Source organism: Melospiza melodia, chromosome 14 (assembly GCF_035770615.1).
Source record: "Melospiza melodia melodia isolate bMelMel2 chromosome 14, bMelMel2.pri, whole genome shotgun sequence".
Lineage (NCBI taxonomy): Eukaryota > Metazoa > Chordata > Aves > Passeriformes > Passerellidae > Melospiza > Melospiza melodia.
The window spans coordinates 10,394,750-10,410,852 of NC_086207.1; the positions used below are offsets into that span (position 1 = coordinate 10,394,750).

A 16,103-nucleotide genomic window follows, 5' to 3' on the forward strand; every position below is an offset into this window, starting at 1 on the left:
CAGCCAAGAGCAGAATTTGTCTCTGAGGACTTGAAACATTTTGCATTTGTGGTGTTAGATAGAGAACCTTAACTTGTAAAATATCTGCTGGAGAAAAAAAGTTATGCCCATCAAAAACAGGAAATAATTTTATTAATCAGTAATCAGTTAGCTAATGCACTGGCTGCTCCACCTTACAGTGAGTAGTAGCATATATGGGAAATATTCAAATATGGGAAATATATTTGCACAAAATTCATGTGATTCTTTTGTGCCTAAGGAATGTGACCATAAGCACTATGTTCAATCATTAATTTCTAACAATACCTGCCCAATACACACAATACAATTATGTTCTGCTTCATAGACATGTGAGTGGTTATTATGTAGTCTTTGTATTGAACAGGATTTATTTATTTTTACAACAATGCATGGTTAACAATGTTGCTTAGGGCTCAACTGAAGCTTTTACTTGTTGATTCTGCACATTTGCCTAAACAATCCTTTTCTTCTCTGAAACTGATAGCTTCTGGAGATACTATTATTGAGAACACAATGCATTGCAGAGAAACTTGTTCAAACACGTGAATTGCCACATGAACTAGATATAGAGTATTAACAGTGCATGTGTGTGAGATGCATCTGCAAATAAAATGTGCTTGTAATAAAATTTTTAGTCTTTTCTAATTTCATAGCTCTTACCAAGCAATTAAGCCTTTGGACTTAAACAGTTTGGCTGTATCTAAAAACTTTTTATATTTAACAGTCTTGACTGATGCTTTTGTGTTGATAATCAGGGTATCTCCCATGGTATCTCCATCTGTCTTTAGAACTCGGTTCTTGAAAGAAGCCATTTTCTACAGGTGGAGGATTCTGCATTGTTGCCAGTGTCAGTAGCAACAATCCTGGCTGTAGGTAGCCCTGCCCACATCAACAGCCCAACAGTGCCCTGTGGTTTGCTGTACCCAAGTGTGGATCTGCAACAGCCCCTGCTGACAGCAGTGAGCTTCAGGCATGGGAGTGATCCATCACACACCACTGATCCTGCTCTGTTTCTCTAGGATCATTCCACAACATCCACTAATTATTTTTGTCTGAAATGAGTCAAATACATCACAGAAACAGTCACATTTCCTTTACTCTGGGGATTGATCATGCCCTGCACATTCATGGTGTTTCATGCCCCTCCAGATCTGTGTGTGCCTCACTCTCAGCACCTTCAAATGTTTTTTTTCCTTGCTCCAGCTAAAATGTCAGCAAAACATAAAATTTGTAATAGTACCAGAAACCTTCTACTCTTTCAGTTTGTGTGATATAGAGCTGGGAAGAAACAGGAGCCAAATTACAGTTCTCTTCCATCTGTTTTAGTTGATAAATGAAGAACCTTCAAATGCAGTTCAGCCCTGACTTTAGATCCTGGCCTTGCGCCTGTTTAAGCCAGAGCAGTATCTTCACCACAGTTCCTGTGTCATTTCCCACTAAAAGAGAGAGAAGGTAAATTGTCTGAGCATTGCCCAAAGGAACTGTTACTTTGCTACATGCCTTCTTATTTTGTTTTATTTTAGCCTCAGGAGCTGTGGAAATGGTGGCTCACACATTGCAGTGCTTGGCCTTGCACTCCCCTCAGTAATTTCTAAACCTTTTGATTGATTTCTGTCATGTCTGGTGGAGAATGTGAGAACAGAAGTTTGAGTGAGCTGAGTTTCTCTAAGTTCAGTGAAAATGCTGTGGGTGCTGTTGGGTGTCTCCTGCCTGTGAGGCTCTCTGCAGCTCTGAGCTGGCTGCACTTTGGCCATTCCTGTTTCCAGCGGCTGTGTCCTGGGGACAGCCAGAGGATGGCATGTTGGAGGAAGACAGTGGTCATGTGGCTCCACAGTTTGCAGGGAACAGCTGTAGTGTGACCTCAAGAAAGGCCAGCCCTGGACTACCGTGAATACCAGAATATCAAATATGTTAGCTAAATTATTTTGTTTTCTGACAAGTATTAAGGCACACACTGCCTGCTACATACCCAGGTTTCTCTTGTCTCATGCATGTCCAAGGTTAAAATCAGGCCTCCCAAGCGTGTGTGCTCAGCACTTAGTTTGTCATGTTTGTGGGTAATTGTGGAAGACTGCAGTGGGCAGAAGGAAGCACATCACGTGTGAGCAGTTCATGGGAAATGAATGAGATTCTTCTCGAGTATTTTTACACTCTCCCCGCGCTGCCCCCGTGAAGCATTACCTAGAAAATGTTCTTGCCATTTGGAGAGTTAGCTGAATGCTTTGTTTACTCCTTTTCATGAAACTTGATACCAGAAACTTGTAGTGAAAAACTGTGTTAGTTCAGGTGTTAATGAAGAATGGGTGCAGATGATAAGCTGTGTGGTTGGGTGTGCAGGGAACAGGCTGTGGAACTTGGGGGAAGCATGTGCTCCTTCTCAGAAGCTTGTTCTGCTTGAATGACATTATCTGAACATCTGAGAAGCTGCCAGGGGAGAAGTCTGCCAGAATTTTCTTGTTCCTACAGGAAAAATAACAGTATTACCCCTTAAGACAGAGTTAAAGAAATGCCTCAAATGTCAGGACAGTGAATTGGCTTACAGTACTAACTGTGTTTCTATTTAAAGGCAACCCAAACTGACATAGAACTTAAATAGTCAGACAGAAAAAAGTGGTTGGTTTTTTCAGTACCTAAACGTATTTCAGCTGCTGTGAGTTACTGGAAATTACTCTACTTGCTCAGTAGAAAAGGAAATTGTTCTACTGATAGCATGGAGCACTAAGAAGCTCTGAAAAGGAGCATGATGGTTTCTTAACTGGATATATTTTCTAGTCATACAAGAGATGCTAATCATGAACTGCTGACCTCTTTTTTTTTTTTTTTTTTTTTTTTCCAAAATAGACATAATAAAATAAGTGTTGAAGTAAAAAAAAAAAAATCAAAGCAACTTTTAACTTCTTTTGAGACTATAACAGAATTTTATCTTTGTATAAATAAATATTTATCAAACTTTTTTTAGATAAGCAAAAATATCACTTTGTAATAAGACTAATTTATTTTACTTTATTTAAATTTAGTAGGGTTTTTTTCCCATAGTATCTTTTCTGCAGTTATCAGCAAATGAACAATTTTGGTTAGCCTGAATATGTAGCTACTTTAAAATGTGTCATCAGATTTCCTTATTCAATTGAAGCATGTTCAGAAACTGCGAGGTAGCTTATGTTTGTGTGTTGTGTAAGGCTTTTTCTCACATTAGGGTCAGAAGATAAGACACCAAGTATTATGAGTTTTTGTTTTTTTGTTTGGGATTTTGTTGGGTTTTTCCTCACATGGGTTTAGTATATTAAATTTAAATACTGATCTTTTCTATTAGTAGCTAGCTGGACAAATCAGCTGAATTGCATTCAGGAGGTGACATCAGTCTATGCCCACACTGGAGAAAAAACCCATGCAAGATAATGTAAGATTCAGTAATGGCAATTGTTCTCATCTGTATGGATAGAGAAGATGGAGGAGAAGAAAATATAGAGGAAGCGGGGAATTTGACAAGAAATTGTTTTTATATAAAAATTAAAATAAAGAGAAAAACATTAAACAAATACCAAATGGCCCAGTTCTATGAAGTACTGAGCATCCTCACTAGGGTTTGAAGGCTTTCAGTGCCAAAGCCTTGAGCTTTGCTGAAGGATATTCCTGCTGGGAGAAAAGAGATCACAAGAACAGGACAGACCTCACTGTTGGATCTGTGTCATGTAGGTATATATTTGTCTGTGCCAGACAAAATACACATATCTGTATATTTGAAAATACACCCAGGTGTCTTCATTTGCTACCATGGCTCTGAGTGTGTGAGCACCTGTCTCAACTCAGAGTAATCAGGATACCACAAAGCAGAAACCTGCCTGCCTTGCTCAGCTGCTGTCTGTGAGAGGAGGACTCTGGTGTTTCCCCCAGCAGTGAGACAGGTAAATTCATTCCCTGTGTGCACTGTGTAGACAAGCCTAAATTGCTGTAATGTAACACATCCTTTGCTTCCTAGATCAGAACCATGATGGTAAGATTTTTGTGTTTTTGGGGGCTGATAGATGCTGTATAAATATAAGCATTTGGAGTTGCCCTGTGTTCAGAAGGTTACAAAGGTACATGTGCAAGTGCAGTTGGAAGCAGTTGTGTGATGCTGCTGTGATTACATACATACAATTTACAGGATATAGTGGTTTTGTCAGCATGGTGGTATTTGGCCAAAGGTTGGACTTGATGATCTTGGAGGACTTTTCCAACCTCAGTGATACTGTGATTCATTTTACTCAGGATTTTTTGTTCCTTCTAGTGTTCTCCCTCATTGTCACTGTCCCTGTTTCATGCTCTGCTTTGGGAACTTGTATTTACTCACATGCACTCATACACAGAAGACGAGAATTAAAGCCCATCTTTCTTTCCCTTCTATTCTTCTGCTCTCTTCTTGGTGTCTTCTGAGGCCTGCAGTGCTGCCTCTCCTCTCTGAAGGGTTCCCCTGGGTGCTGTACTGTCCCTTCCTCTCCTGCCACAAGCAGTGGTGTGCATCCTGTTTGGGGTTACTGTTGTGTCACATCAAGTGATGTGCATGAGCAGGAAAAGGGGAAAGGGAAACAAAAAGCAAAGGGAGCAATTACTTTGAGAACAGCTTCTTTAGAAAGACCATGATAAAACAACCCAGTCCAAAATGTCCTGGTGGCATTGACAGCTATTGCTGTCCAGCATGAGAACCTTTCTTTCTTCTTGATGCAGTGCAATAAATAGCTTTGTGTGTTGCTGTGGCTGGTTCACAGCAGGTTTCCTGCAGCACTAGGTTTCTTTGGGTTCCACATTTTGAGGATGCTCATGTGGGCAAACTGAAATCTGCTGGCAAGCTGTGGTGGCTGGGAGTGTCTGGAATTATGTTTGCATCAATTTGGTTACTACTAGCAGAGAGGGGTTTATTGAACATACACTAAATATACATATATATCTTGATTAAGTACAGCCTCTCCCAGTAGAACAACGTAGGCTTTATCAAGTGATTCTGTTGATTCTGTCAGGCAGAGCTGGTTTGGACTGTGTGTTCCAGCTCAGCTCTGTGATAAGGAAGGTGTGTGTTTGGAGTGAGTTTCAGTGCTGATACCCAGGGAGGGCATGTTGAGCTGAACCTGCAGTTTCCTTTATCACAAACAGATTTTAGCAGTAAGAAAAGCTCTGAGGCATGTAAGGGCTATGTTCAGCTGACGCTCAAAGCTGCCATGTATCTGTCATGTGGGGTTCTCAGTAATACTTGACCAGTTCAGTGTTTCTGCTGTGGAAAATCCCTCTAGATGGATAGTTGTATTGGAGAGCTTGGGCAATGGCCAGTCCTGCCCTGTATTTTCCATTCCTACCATTCTTGGAAACCCAAAACCGTGAGCGTGTAGTGAGACTTAGAACACTGAAGGGGATGGCAGAAAGCCTGAGGGTGCAGAGCTCCTTGCAGCAGTGAGCAAAGCACAGTGGAGCAAACCCAGTAGAGCACTTTGTTAAGCTTGGTTTAAAGGTTGAGCGGATAGCTAAATGCATTTTTACATGTTCTTCTGCTTTTGGAAACCAAAGCATTTAGGACCTCACAGTTAAGGTGCATTTGCGTGAAAGTGCCAGGCTGCTCCAATATTCTAATAGTCTGTATTTTTTTTTCAATATGAACGAAGTTGTGGCTTGTTCAAGCATCTGATTTTTATTTGTCCTCGTGTCCTTATGAGTTACATAAAAGTGAAGTCAACCAATGTCTTTAGTGTCTGCTCTATATAAATCTACCTGAAATAGTTTCAGGTCACCTTTACATGCTTAATTTGGAAAACAGTTGAGCAGCATGACTCTTGCCTTGGAGAATTAAGCAGTCTAGGCTCCTCACAGTAGTCTTGGGGCCCTGGCACTATCTGCACAAATCAAGATCTCATGCCTTCTGCAGTTTAAGTAGGGGCCTGTTTGACTCGTAGAGCCAGTAAGGGAGGGATGTTCAGTGCATGGGTTGGAGCCAAGTTAGAAAAGTCTTCCCTCCTGAAAAGCAGCTGTAGGATAGATCCAGTCCACCTGAATATTCAGTAGTGTTATTTGGCAGATCTGTGAAATCATTCCTAATTGTTTCTGGTTCAGAGCCTGGCAATAGTTTTGAAATGCAGCGTACTTGACATTTAGGGGGTTTGAGGGGTTAACTAAAGAGATGGGTTAAAGTCTACTGGGGCTTATGGCAGCAGGTAACCACTCTGTGTGCAGAAAGATTGCAGAATTGGGCCACATCAGACATTTGAAGGTATTGGAGGATGCTTAGGTGGCAAGTGACCAACACTCATGTCAGGCAGTTGTTGATTCCTGGGGAGTAGCTATCATTAGGACGTGTGGGATGTTGATATTAATGAGCATCACATACAGATAGGGCAGCCTGGGGTTTCATTCCATAGATATGAATTTCTTACACTTGCTTGTATAATCATCCTCTGTCTTTAGTTTGCAGTTGTTCCTGTGTAACTGAGATGGGATTTTGGTGGAAGCTCATCAGCTTTCAGGGGCAATAAGGCTGAGTCAGCCCTGGGCTTAGGCATGTGCTCTCTGTCTGGAAGTAGTTTGGCTGCTCCCAGTGAACCCACTGATGTGCTCAGCACTAGGCATGTGTTTTAAATAAGTTCTAAAATCTACACAAATGAGGAGGGTGAGACTACAAGCACACAGTGTTTAAACTCAAAGGTTTAGGGGGCTGCATTCGTCAGGAAAAAAGCTTTTGGCATTTAATGCATTTCAGGGACATACTGAGCTTAAATGTCACCTGCATTGGAAAAGTGATCCTCATCTGTTAATTTTGTGTGACTGTCTTGATAAATGACCTGGTAACATAGCAAGCTAAAGTCCACTATAGTCCTCTACAACCCCAGGCTTTGGGCTGAGAGCAGCATCTTGGGATTATCCCTATGTCAAACCTTGTTAGAACTGAGTACATCTAAATAATTGTCCGCCAGCTTTTCCTATTACAACCATATACACAGTTTGTGAAATTGGTTTACCATGTCCTGAAAATTTCTTTGATATTTTTAAAGCCTGTTGCTATGGGAACCAGACCCCATAACAGAAAAGCTTTTTGGTGCTAAGGAGGCCAAGAAATTCACTTAACAACAGGAATAAAGCCACGGAAAAATAGCTTGTATTCTTTTTCCAAAAGCAAACAAACAAACCCCAGAAGAAACCCTGATATCCTGAAGCAGCTTGGACCTGGATTACCATATGGAAGGGGACACTCTGCTCTCAGGGCTTCAGAGCCTGGCCAGGGAGCTCACCCTGGGGACACTTGCACTGGTCCTGGCTGTTACAGGCAAGAATAATCAGGGAATCCACAAGCATCTTTCTCTGAAATAATTCATATGTCTTTTTTACATTTTTTTTTTCAATATGGAAAGGTTGAAATGATGTGATGGATTGGTTTATGGGCAAGAAAACACAAGTTTTGCTTCTCAGAACTGGATGTCCCCTTTGTGCTTTGCTAATACAGAAACTGGCAGAACAGGCATTACTTTGACGTTAGGGCTTGCAGCCCTGTTTCCTTGTGTCTCATGACTGAGTGAATCAACACCTAATTAAAGTCACATGAGGGACAGAGTAAAATGCTGTTCAGGCACTGATCCCTGTGAATCTTTGGAGAATAACTACTTACCTCTGTCTCCCTCCTTTTCCAAGCAACACTGAACAGCTGTGGCTCTGCCTTTTTTCTTTTCTTTTTTTTTCCCCCCTGAGAAAAGAATAGCACGTAGACCTCCTCTAAAGCAATGCTGCCTATGCAGATAAATGAGATCTGGGGTGGGGGGAAGGAAAACCAGGGAGTTCTCAACATAATCTTGAGGAATTGGAATGATTTGAGTTTGTGCTGGAGATGATTTAGCTGAAAGCCTGAAAGTACAGTCCTTGTGCATTTGACACTCCTGGAAATTTAACTGAGCATATGAATGCTGGGCAAGGAAGTTGGCAGTGATCTGTGGGCTCTCTTGGTATTTTTAATATTAGCTGTAATTTTACCACTTGTGGCTCGTTATGAAGGTCCATAACAATTGCTTTCCATCTCTGAGTGACAAATACTTGTGTGGAGATTTATTAGGCTCTCAATTATCACTCGGTCACAAGCACAGCCACCTTAATCAATTACAGGACCGTGGCTTGCAGCCAAGGAATGCTCCAAGCCCCATGCTGCCTTGCCTGTGCTGGATGACTTTCACCACCAAGGCCATATTTTTTCCCCTTATAAAACTCACAAAACAAGTATTGCAGGGTGTTTCGATCAGCAGAAGCAGATGTCTGCCTGCACCCTGACACAGCAGAGGCTCGTGGGTCGCTGCAGGGCTGTGCAGCAGGTGCAGTGGCTGCAGCCAGAGGTCTGGTGGCTGTCATGTGCTGGCACTGGAGTGGTTTGGGCACTCCATGGAGGGGCATCTCCAGGCTGGAGGTGTCCTGGCTGCCTGCAGCCAGGCCAGGGGGTTTCAAGGTGGAAAAAGCAGGCTCTGGGGAGGCACCCACCATATCCTGGCACCCTTGGCACAGCATCGCCCACCCTGGTACAGCTCACAGGTTAAAAAGCATGATGTTAAAAAATTGCAGCTGTTTACATTCTAGTCTTTTAGTCTTTAAAAATGTATGTATTTTTAGATGTATCTGTCTGATTAAAAAGAAAGCTTATTTAGATGTGTTTGCTTGTTGCAAGAATCAGCTGACATGTCAGGCATAGCTAGAGCACACTGGCAGTTTGGTTATGCACCTTGCAGCTTTTCTTTTAATGTCTCCTGAAGTAATATATTAATAATCTCAGTTTTCAGCAGTGCAGAAAGAATAAAACTGCTGTAGTCCTTATGGTTTCTGAAAAGTACTTGAAAATAAAAGCCTTAAAGACACTCTAAGCTGAAGATAAATACAGGGAATTCAATATTTGTCTATTAAAAAATGGAAAGTGTTAGGAGTATTGAGCTAAAGCATCCTTATTCCATCAGGAATCTTTCAAGGGTTTATTATTATTATTAATATTGGTGTTGATAACAATAGTGGAGCCTTAGTGATTCCTCTGAGATGTCTTCATTTTCATGACAGTAGAGGTCTTGCATGCAACCTCGACTCTCATTTGTCTTTTCTCCTATTTGTCTCATCTATTAATATTCACAGTTTCCAAAATAAAAAGCAGCAATTCACCATTAAGTTCCCTTAGCAAACTTTGCAGTTGATAAATCTGAGCTTGTGAGCTTGATTTTGTTTTGTCTAGTTAGTTCTGTGTGTGGATTTAAGGGTTGTTGAACCTCTCGTGACATCTCCAGAATTCCCTCCAGCATAAAGGAGGGAACACAGCCTGCCCCCCATAACCCTGCTCTGCTGCATTACATCATTCTGGGTGATTTAGGAGGGTCTTTATTTCCAACAGCTATGCTATTTCCAACTATGTTCATCAAGAGCAATTTGTATTGGAACTTTTTTCTCCCCAACTTTTCATTAAGCACACACAACACTGAGCTATTTACACTTCATTTTTACTAGCTACAGCAGAAGAGTCTGCTGTGCACACCCGAGTGTGCACAATAAAATAACTGTTTGGCAGGGGAAGAATGCCCTGTTGTCTTGCAGTACCAGTTGGTATTATGGAGGTTTGTTTGGTGTCTTATAGTAGATTGCAACTGGAAAAGTGATACAAAATGAACACAAATGTTTCAGTAGCCTAACCATGCATCAGATTTTTACTTTGATAGTTATTTTTATTTTCAGCATTTTTCTAATGACATGAAAAATTACAGCAGTGGATAGTCAATCTGCTGAGGTCTCCATGTTCTTGAAAGAGAGATAATTGTTTCATGTCCTACCCTCCAAGAATGCTCATTGGCAGATTTGTAGTTGCTGATGCTCCTTTACAATGCTAGTAGAGACAGTTTATTCCAGTTATGAGACCTTGTGCTGGTAGTGAGAATCCTGTGTATGAAAAGTTTATAAACTTGTGTATTTTTTTTTAATCTGATATCAAAAGCACTCTTTCCAGCATTTACCAATCTGTTTTCCTTTAATGAATAGAGGGCCCAAGTTTTGAATCTCCTGAGGGAGAATCTCCTGTTTGCAGTGATCTTTCTCATCGTTTGTGCTCTTGCTGACCTTTGCCTGGACTTATGTTTGTGTGTGCAGGTTTGAGTATGCTCCAAGTATATATGGAAGGTTCATGCTTTAACATCTCCACTCTTCCTCTCCAGCAATGAGAATTTTTTTTTTTTTGGGGGGATACAACAATGCACAGAAAGCACATTTGTTTAGAAGTCTAGCTCAGTGGTAATCCTAGTGAGGCAAGTGTTTTGTAGAGAAATAGTATCCAAGTATTTCTAGTGAGATTTCAAATAAAATCCTAATTGGTTTTCTCTCTTTTCGTCTAGTGTGGCTTCCAGCTCCTACCTTCGTGCATTACTAAGCAATAAATATTTCTTGGCTCACTCCCTGGCTCTTTGTTGTGTGCGTTTACAACATGTGTGAGGGAAGCCTTCCTTTAGAAGAAAGACTGAAAAAACTTGTTAAGGCAGTGAAGACCAAAAATTAATTATTTCATTACTCTTTAGCCTGTGGTTGGAGCAAACTCTGTTGTCTGCTTGGTTTAAAATCAGATGATTTATACCCAAAAGGTGTATATGAGCCTTTGCATTAGTTTTAAGTGTTTTCAGAAATGCCTTTGGCTAGAGTGAAGAAAGTGGTTATTTTTGGTGCTGTTTGGTTTTGGCTGAGTGTTTCAGAACATGCCCCAGCCCCAGTTGGGCATGGGGGTCTGCATTGGGCTCTGGGCTGCTGGATATAGTTGAACTCCATCACCCACATCTTTCCCATCTGCATCTGGCTGGATGTGCATGGATACTGAAATATGTCCCTGGCAGGTGATGGGCTATCACAGGAGATTTTGATAACTTCATTTTTTTTGGACTTGAGTGTTTTTCTGAAGTAGGGTAATATTACCAGCTTTGTTTTTCAAGCTCAAATTTTATACACACAAAAAAAGGAAAGCCTTCACCCTTTCAAAGAGAGGCTTGAATATACACCTAGAGAAGAGGATAGTGCATATCTCATGTTAAAGATGCTCCAGTGTTTTCTTGGATGGGGAGTGGTGACAGTGTGTGTAAACAAACATTGAATATCTGAATTCCTTCCTCAAGCAATAAATATTCACTGATCTGGCTAAAGCACTGTTTACTCTCTGTACAATTTGAGTCTGTCTCTATTTGCAGAGAAATTCCTTCCAGTATTTTTTCTGGTCAGTTGTTGGATGGAGGCTGGGTCAGCTTTCAAAGCACTTCTTTTGATACGCATCAGGTTACCCTGAGGTAAAATGGAAACCTTAGATGTTACTCCTGTAAATAAATGTTTACATAATACGAGGCACTTCTCAGCATTGCATGTCTAAGAAAAAAGGTCACTTTTGACATCAGTAACCTTTAGAGAGCGGTGCCTTTGCCACACAGGTAAAGGAAGTTACTGTGCACTGCACATTCCTTCACTAGATCAAGAAGGTAGCTAGGAGTGGTCAGATGTTACTGGTTTTGTCTCCTAAAGCTTGGCATTTTAAGCTTTAAAGGCAAGATTTGGGCTTAAGGCATGGGTCCTGTAACCAGCACATGCCCAGTTTTGCTCATGTGAGTAATTCCATTGAATTGCCTGGCACTAATCATATATGAAAAGCCAAGTCTGTAATGTATGTGTTTGTGGCATCAGGGCCTCAATTCTTCATTTCTAAATGAGAAACTTCCTGTAAAGCATGGTAAGAAAAGATAATGGTTTTATCTCTCTTTAGTTTTGCTGCTTTTGTGTCAAAACACTTGTCCAGCATCAAACATAAAAATATTACCATCCTATAAAACAGCAACAAAACCATTGCAGTGGTGAGAGATTGGGGATTTCTCCCTGTATTTAACCTATGAGATGTGTAGCAGAGCTTTGTGTTCTGCTTTGGAATCCATTCCAGAGGACAAGCAACATCTGTCCTCTTGGGATTGTATGGTCTTGAAACCATGAACAGGTGCACCAGTTCACCCACTCTGTGATGCAGGGGAACCATCAATAGAATTGGGTTGTGGGATGCAGTGGAACAGGAGATTCTGATGATAAATCTATTTTTGCTGCTTATGTATTTGAAATTTTGGCAAAACTTGTAGGTTTTCATACGGGGGGGGGGGGGGGAATAAAGTAAGAACTATGATGCTGTAGCCTTCTGCCTTCATGTATTACTTGAGTTTTATCCAAAGATGATAAAGAATTAGTAGTATGAGTGATTAGCCCGCCTGTCACAAGACTAGATGGCTTTTAATGTATGTGCATTGCATTTTTGAACGCCCAATTCCTTCTTCACTTCCCGTCTATCTGTCTCGTTCCTCCCCCACAGTTTAGAGATAAAGTTCGTTAAATCGCTCTTTGCTATTTAATGTTTGTTAGACCGCGCTTTGCTGTTGTGATGTCTGGGTACCCTTCCTCGCACAATCGGGAAACCTTGTTTACAGCCAGCCGGCTTGCTCGGGTTTTCTTTCAGCCCATTATTTTGGGTATTTAATGTTTTTCCCCGTCTGTGGCCATCCAATTGTCTTGCACATGCCCGTTTCTCCCCGTGTAATATTAATGAGCCCTCGCTGGGCGCACAGAGCGCTCTTTGTTGGGAGCGGAGGGGGAGCGGCAGCGGGCGGGATGCGGGAGTCGCGCCGCAGAGGCGGCAGCGAGCGGGGGCGGCGGGGGCTCCTCGTTCCCCTTTCCCCGCCGAGCCCTGCCCGCAGCAGCGCTCCCAGGGCGCCGTGCAGGGCGGGCCGGCGGCCGCAGGTGGCCGCGGTGACAGCCGTGTCACATGATGGCTGGCAGCGCGGGCTCGGCCGGCCTGCGCCGGGAGCATCCCGCTGCTGCGGGGAGCGTGCGGGCCGGGGGCGCCGCCTGCCCCGAGCCCGCCGTGCCGCGCCCCCCGCTCCTCGCCGGGCGGGCTCAGCGCCCGCGGCTCGGCCGTGACACGGAGCCGGCAGCGCGGATGGATGGATGGATGGCACTGACGGCACTGCCAGGGCAGCGCTTGGCTTCCCCCTGAATCCCGCTGATCTCTGCAGCAAGCCCTGGAAAAGACGGAGCAGCGGAGAAAGACGGGCGCTCCTTCCTCGAGCAGAAATCCCGGGCGGTGCAGAATTGTGGGGCAGGATTTGGGTTATGAAACTGCGGGGCAGCGCAAACGCCGGCGGGTGCAAACCCCGACACTGCTGTCCTTAAGGTGGTTTCTGTGCTCCTGTTGCTAGGATTAAGGCTTTGCGTTGCAGCATGGAGAGTCTTTTGTTTGAGTTAAATTCAGACCTCTTGATATGTCACCTGACAGTCTTGTGGTTTTGGATGAATATGGCTCATTGCTATTATTAACCTGAGTTGGCAGCCAGGCACAACAGGAGTTTATAGGGATTTTCAAAAGTGGAGCTGCTCGGGGGACAAAGATGCTTCCCAGGTATGGTCACTGCACAGTTCTTCAGATAATTTTAATTATTTGAAAGCTTATTATTTTCCCTCTGATGAAAATACTTATTTTCCAGAGATGTGAATCTTCTAGAGACTTATTTTGTAATGATTCTTACTGTGATTTTATGCTAAAGGACGTGATTTTTTTTTGCCTGAATTGATTCTATCATGTAACTTTGCAAAGGAAGGTGCAGTCTGCTTGAACAATCTAATTTTGTTCAGTGCTAGTGAATATAACTGAAAGGAACTGTGTCTCATTTGTGTGTGGTTTTAATTAAAACGTATTTCAAGAGAGCATGAAACTTGTGTGTGTATGTGCATATATTTTGCATGCATACATGTACCTAAATCAGCTAAAACCTGAACAGGTGCTTTTTGAAATGGCATTAAGTGAAGTAGTCCCAAAAATATTTTATGAAATTATTAACAGTGATTGTAAATTCTGCAAGGTATGTGAATTGCGAAGTTATTCAGCATATTACACAGCTCTGACAAAATCTTCCCACCAATTTATTTTCAGTATAACACCCCAGATATGATTACTGTGTTGACTAGGCTGTACCTAACCTGTCAATGTTATGTCTTTTTGCTTGTGGAAGAGGATCTGGCTCATGTATTAGACTTTAGAGTATAAATTAGGTATCTTAATGAGAGTCAAGTGACTCTCATTAGAAGGGAGAAAAAATGAAAACAAACTGAAGTCAGCTTTATATACTGATAAAGAATTGGACAGAGCCAAGTAGCTTGACAGGCAGTTGAAGTTCAGGTCCAAGTTTGTTCTACCTGTGAAATACCTGGCTGATGTACTTTGTTCCTGGTGTACTTAGTATAAGCAGAACAAGTTTCCTGGAGCTCAAGAAGTGCATCTATTCCAGGTGGGGATTGCTAAGCTGGTAAATAATGAGACTGACTTAGAGATGGAGCAGGGAGCTGACCTCCACAGTGCTGCAGTGCCTGTGGACATGTCGCCCTCTTTCAAGAGATTAAAAGCAGGGGGCTTGGATTTCTTTTTTTGTGTTTTAAAGAAACATTATTTCCATGGTATAAACCCATGTCACCACTGCAAGCAGTCAAGGGTGCTTGTCCCTGAGATGATCCACCATCTGTCTATCCTTCCGTGCTCCCCAGAAGCCAGGTCCTGTGCCTTCTGTGGAAGCGCAGCTGCGGTCACCGAGGCAGAGGGCAGAGTGCCCCGGGCGCTCTGAGCTCCTTCACAGCCCAGCCCCGAGGGCTCCCTGCTGCCCTGGCCAGGGCACCAGCGCTGCTTTTCTGGGCAGAACCAGCCAGTGCTCACCGCCACAGTCACACAGCCCTGGCGTGACCTCAGCTCTTGTAAAGACAAATGGCTTGCAACATTTTTTCTAAGTATAGGCCCTGTAGTTTCTCTACTGTAGGGAACTTTCTTCCTCCTTGCAGCCTTATGGTTGTGTTATGTCACCAGCACTTAAACGGAATCTCTCTCTTGAAATGCCAGCTTTGCAAATCAGCCATGCAGCCTGGATCATCCTTGTCTTGTGAATGCTGAGAAAGTTCTTTGTGTTTCGGGTGCTGTTGTTAAAGAAACAAATAACATACCTATGCCTCTAGGAGAAGATGGTCTTCCAAAGCTGCAAGCATCATTAATACACATTACAGTTCTGTTTCCATTGTTTTTAAATTAGTTGTGATCTTTCAGAATGGTCTGTGCAGCTGTTTTGTGCTATAATGACCAAATAATAAGTGAATTACTGAAATGTAGTAAGAAGGTATTAAAGTATGTAGGAGATCCTCGCCATTAATCCTGTATACTCAACTTTTGTTGTATCTTCTCAAAGCCAAAAGAAAAAAATCTAATGACAGATAATAGAAATCTGCAGAGCTGTTTGGGCAGGAGAAGGGAATTCCTGGTTGGAAAAGGCATTTCAGGGCTGAGAGGAGTATGATAGGATGGTTGGACTAGGCAAGGAAGGACCATTTTCCTTCTGGACTTGATCGCATTTCCCTGTAGCAAAGTAACTGCAGGATCCTGTATACTGGGCTGTATGGGTACAGGTGAGTGGGCTGTGATGTGGATGTACATCTCCATGGAATGTGGAGATAATCTGGAATCCCAGTGCACTCAGTGGAACAGTCTCATATTTGCAATGTTAGCTCTTCATGACAGATGCAGCCTCTGTCAAAGGAGGTGTAAGTACAAGTTGGCTGGGTCTAAGCACCACTACAACAAGGATAATACCTGGAGAACCATCTGCAGGTGCTGGGGATAAGCTCTGGAATCCCTGTGCCTCTGTTGTGGTGCTCACCCAGCAGCAGTGAAGGAAGATGTTTCCTCCTGCCGGAGCCTGTGAGGGGAGCACGGGACAAGGTGGGCCCGTCCGCTCCGCCGGGCTGTTCTGTCACCCTTTAAAAAGGTGCTAACATGTAAACCATGCAGAACAGATAAGCTGGCATAAACTATAAATATCATTTGCGTAGATGCATTTAAAAATAGTTCCAAGTGATTCATCACCAGGCAATTTTTATAACTATGGGTAACATGATGTAGGAAAACAATAGTTTGACTGATAGTTTCAACTTACTTTTTACATGTTTAGTCCTTTTCTGATTTTGAGTAGCTTTACTTTTTAGAAAACTCTTTTCCAGTTCCTACTTGCTAAATATCTTGA

General features: G+C 42.6%; 1 protein-coding gene across 3 annotated transcripts in view; it reads left to right on the forward strand.

Annotated features, from left to right (window-relative positions):
• Positions 1-16,103, forward strand: part of FNIP1 (folliculin interacting protein 1) — a 64,351-nt gene that overhangs the window by 7,137 nt on the left and 41,111 nt on the right. The window contains exon 1 of one of the 3 annotated variants that reach the window (XM_063168671.1): positions 12,963-13,447. The exons of the other annotated variants lie outside the window; for them this stretch is intronic. Within the exon in view, the coding sequence (XP_063024741.1) occupies positions 13,437-13,447 (11 nt within the window). The 5' untranslated portion in view covers positions 12,963-13,436. Of the gene's footprint in view, positions 1-12,962; positions 13,448-16,103 lie in introns of those variants that run through there. 3 annotated transcript variants of the gene reach the window in all.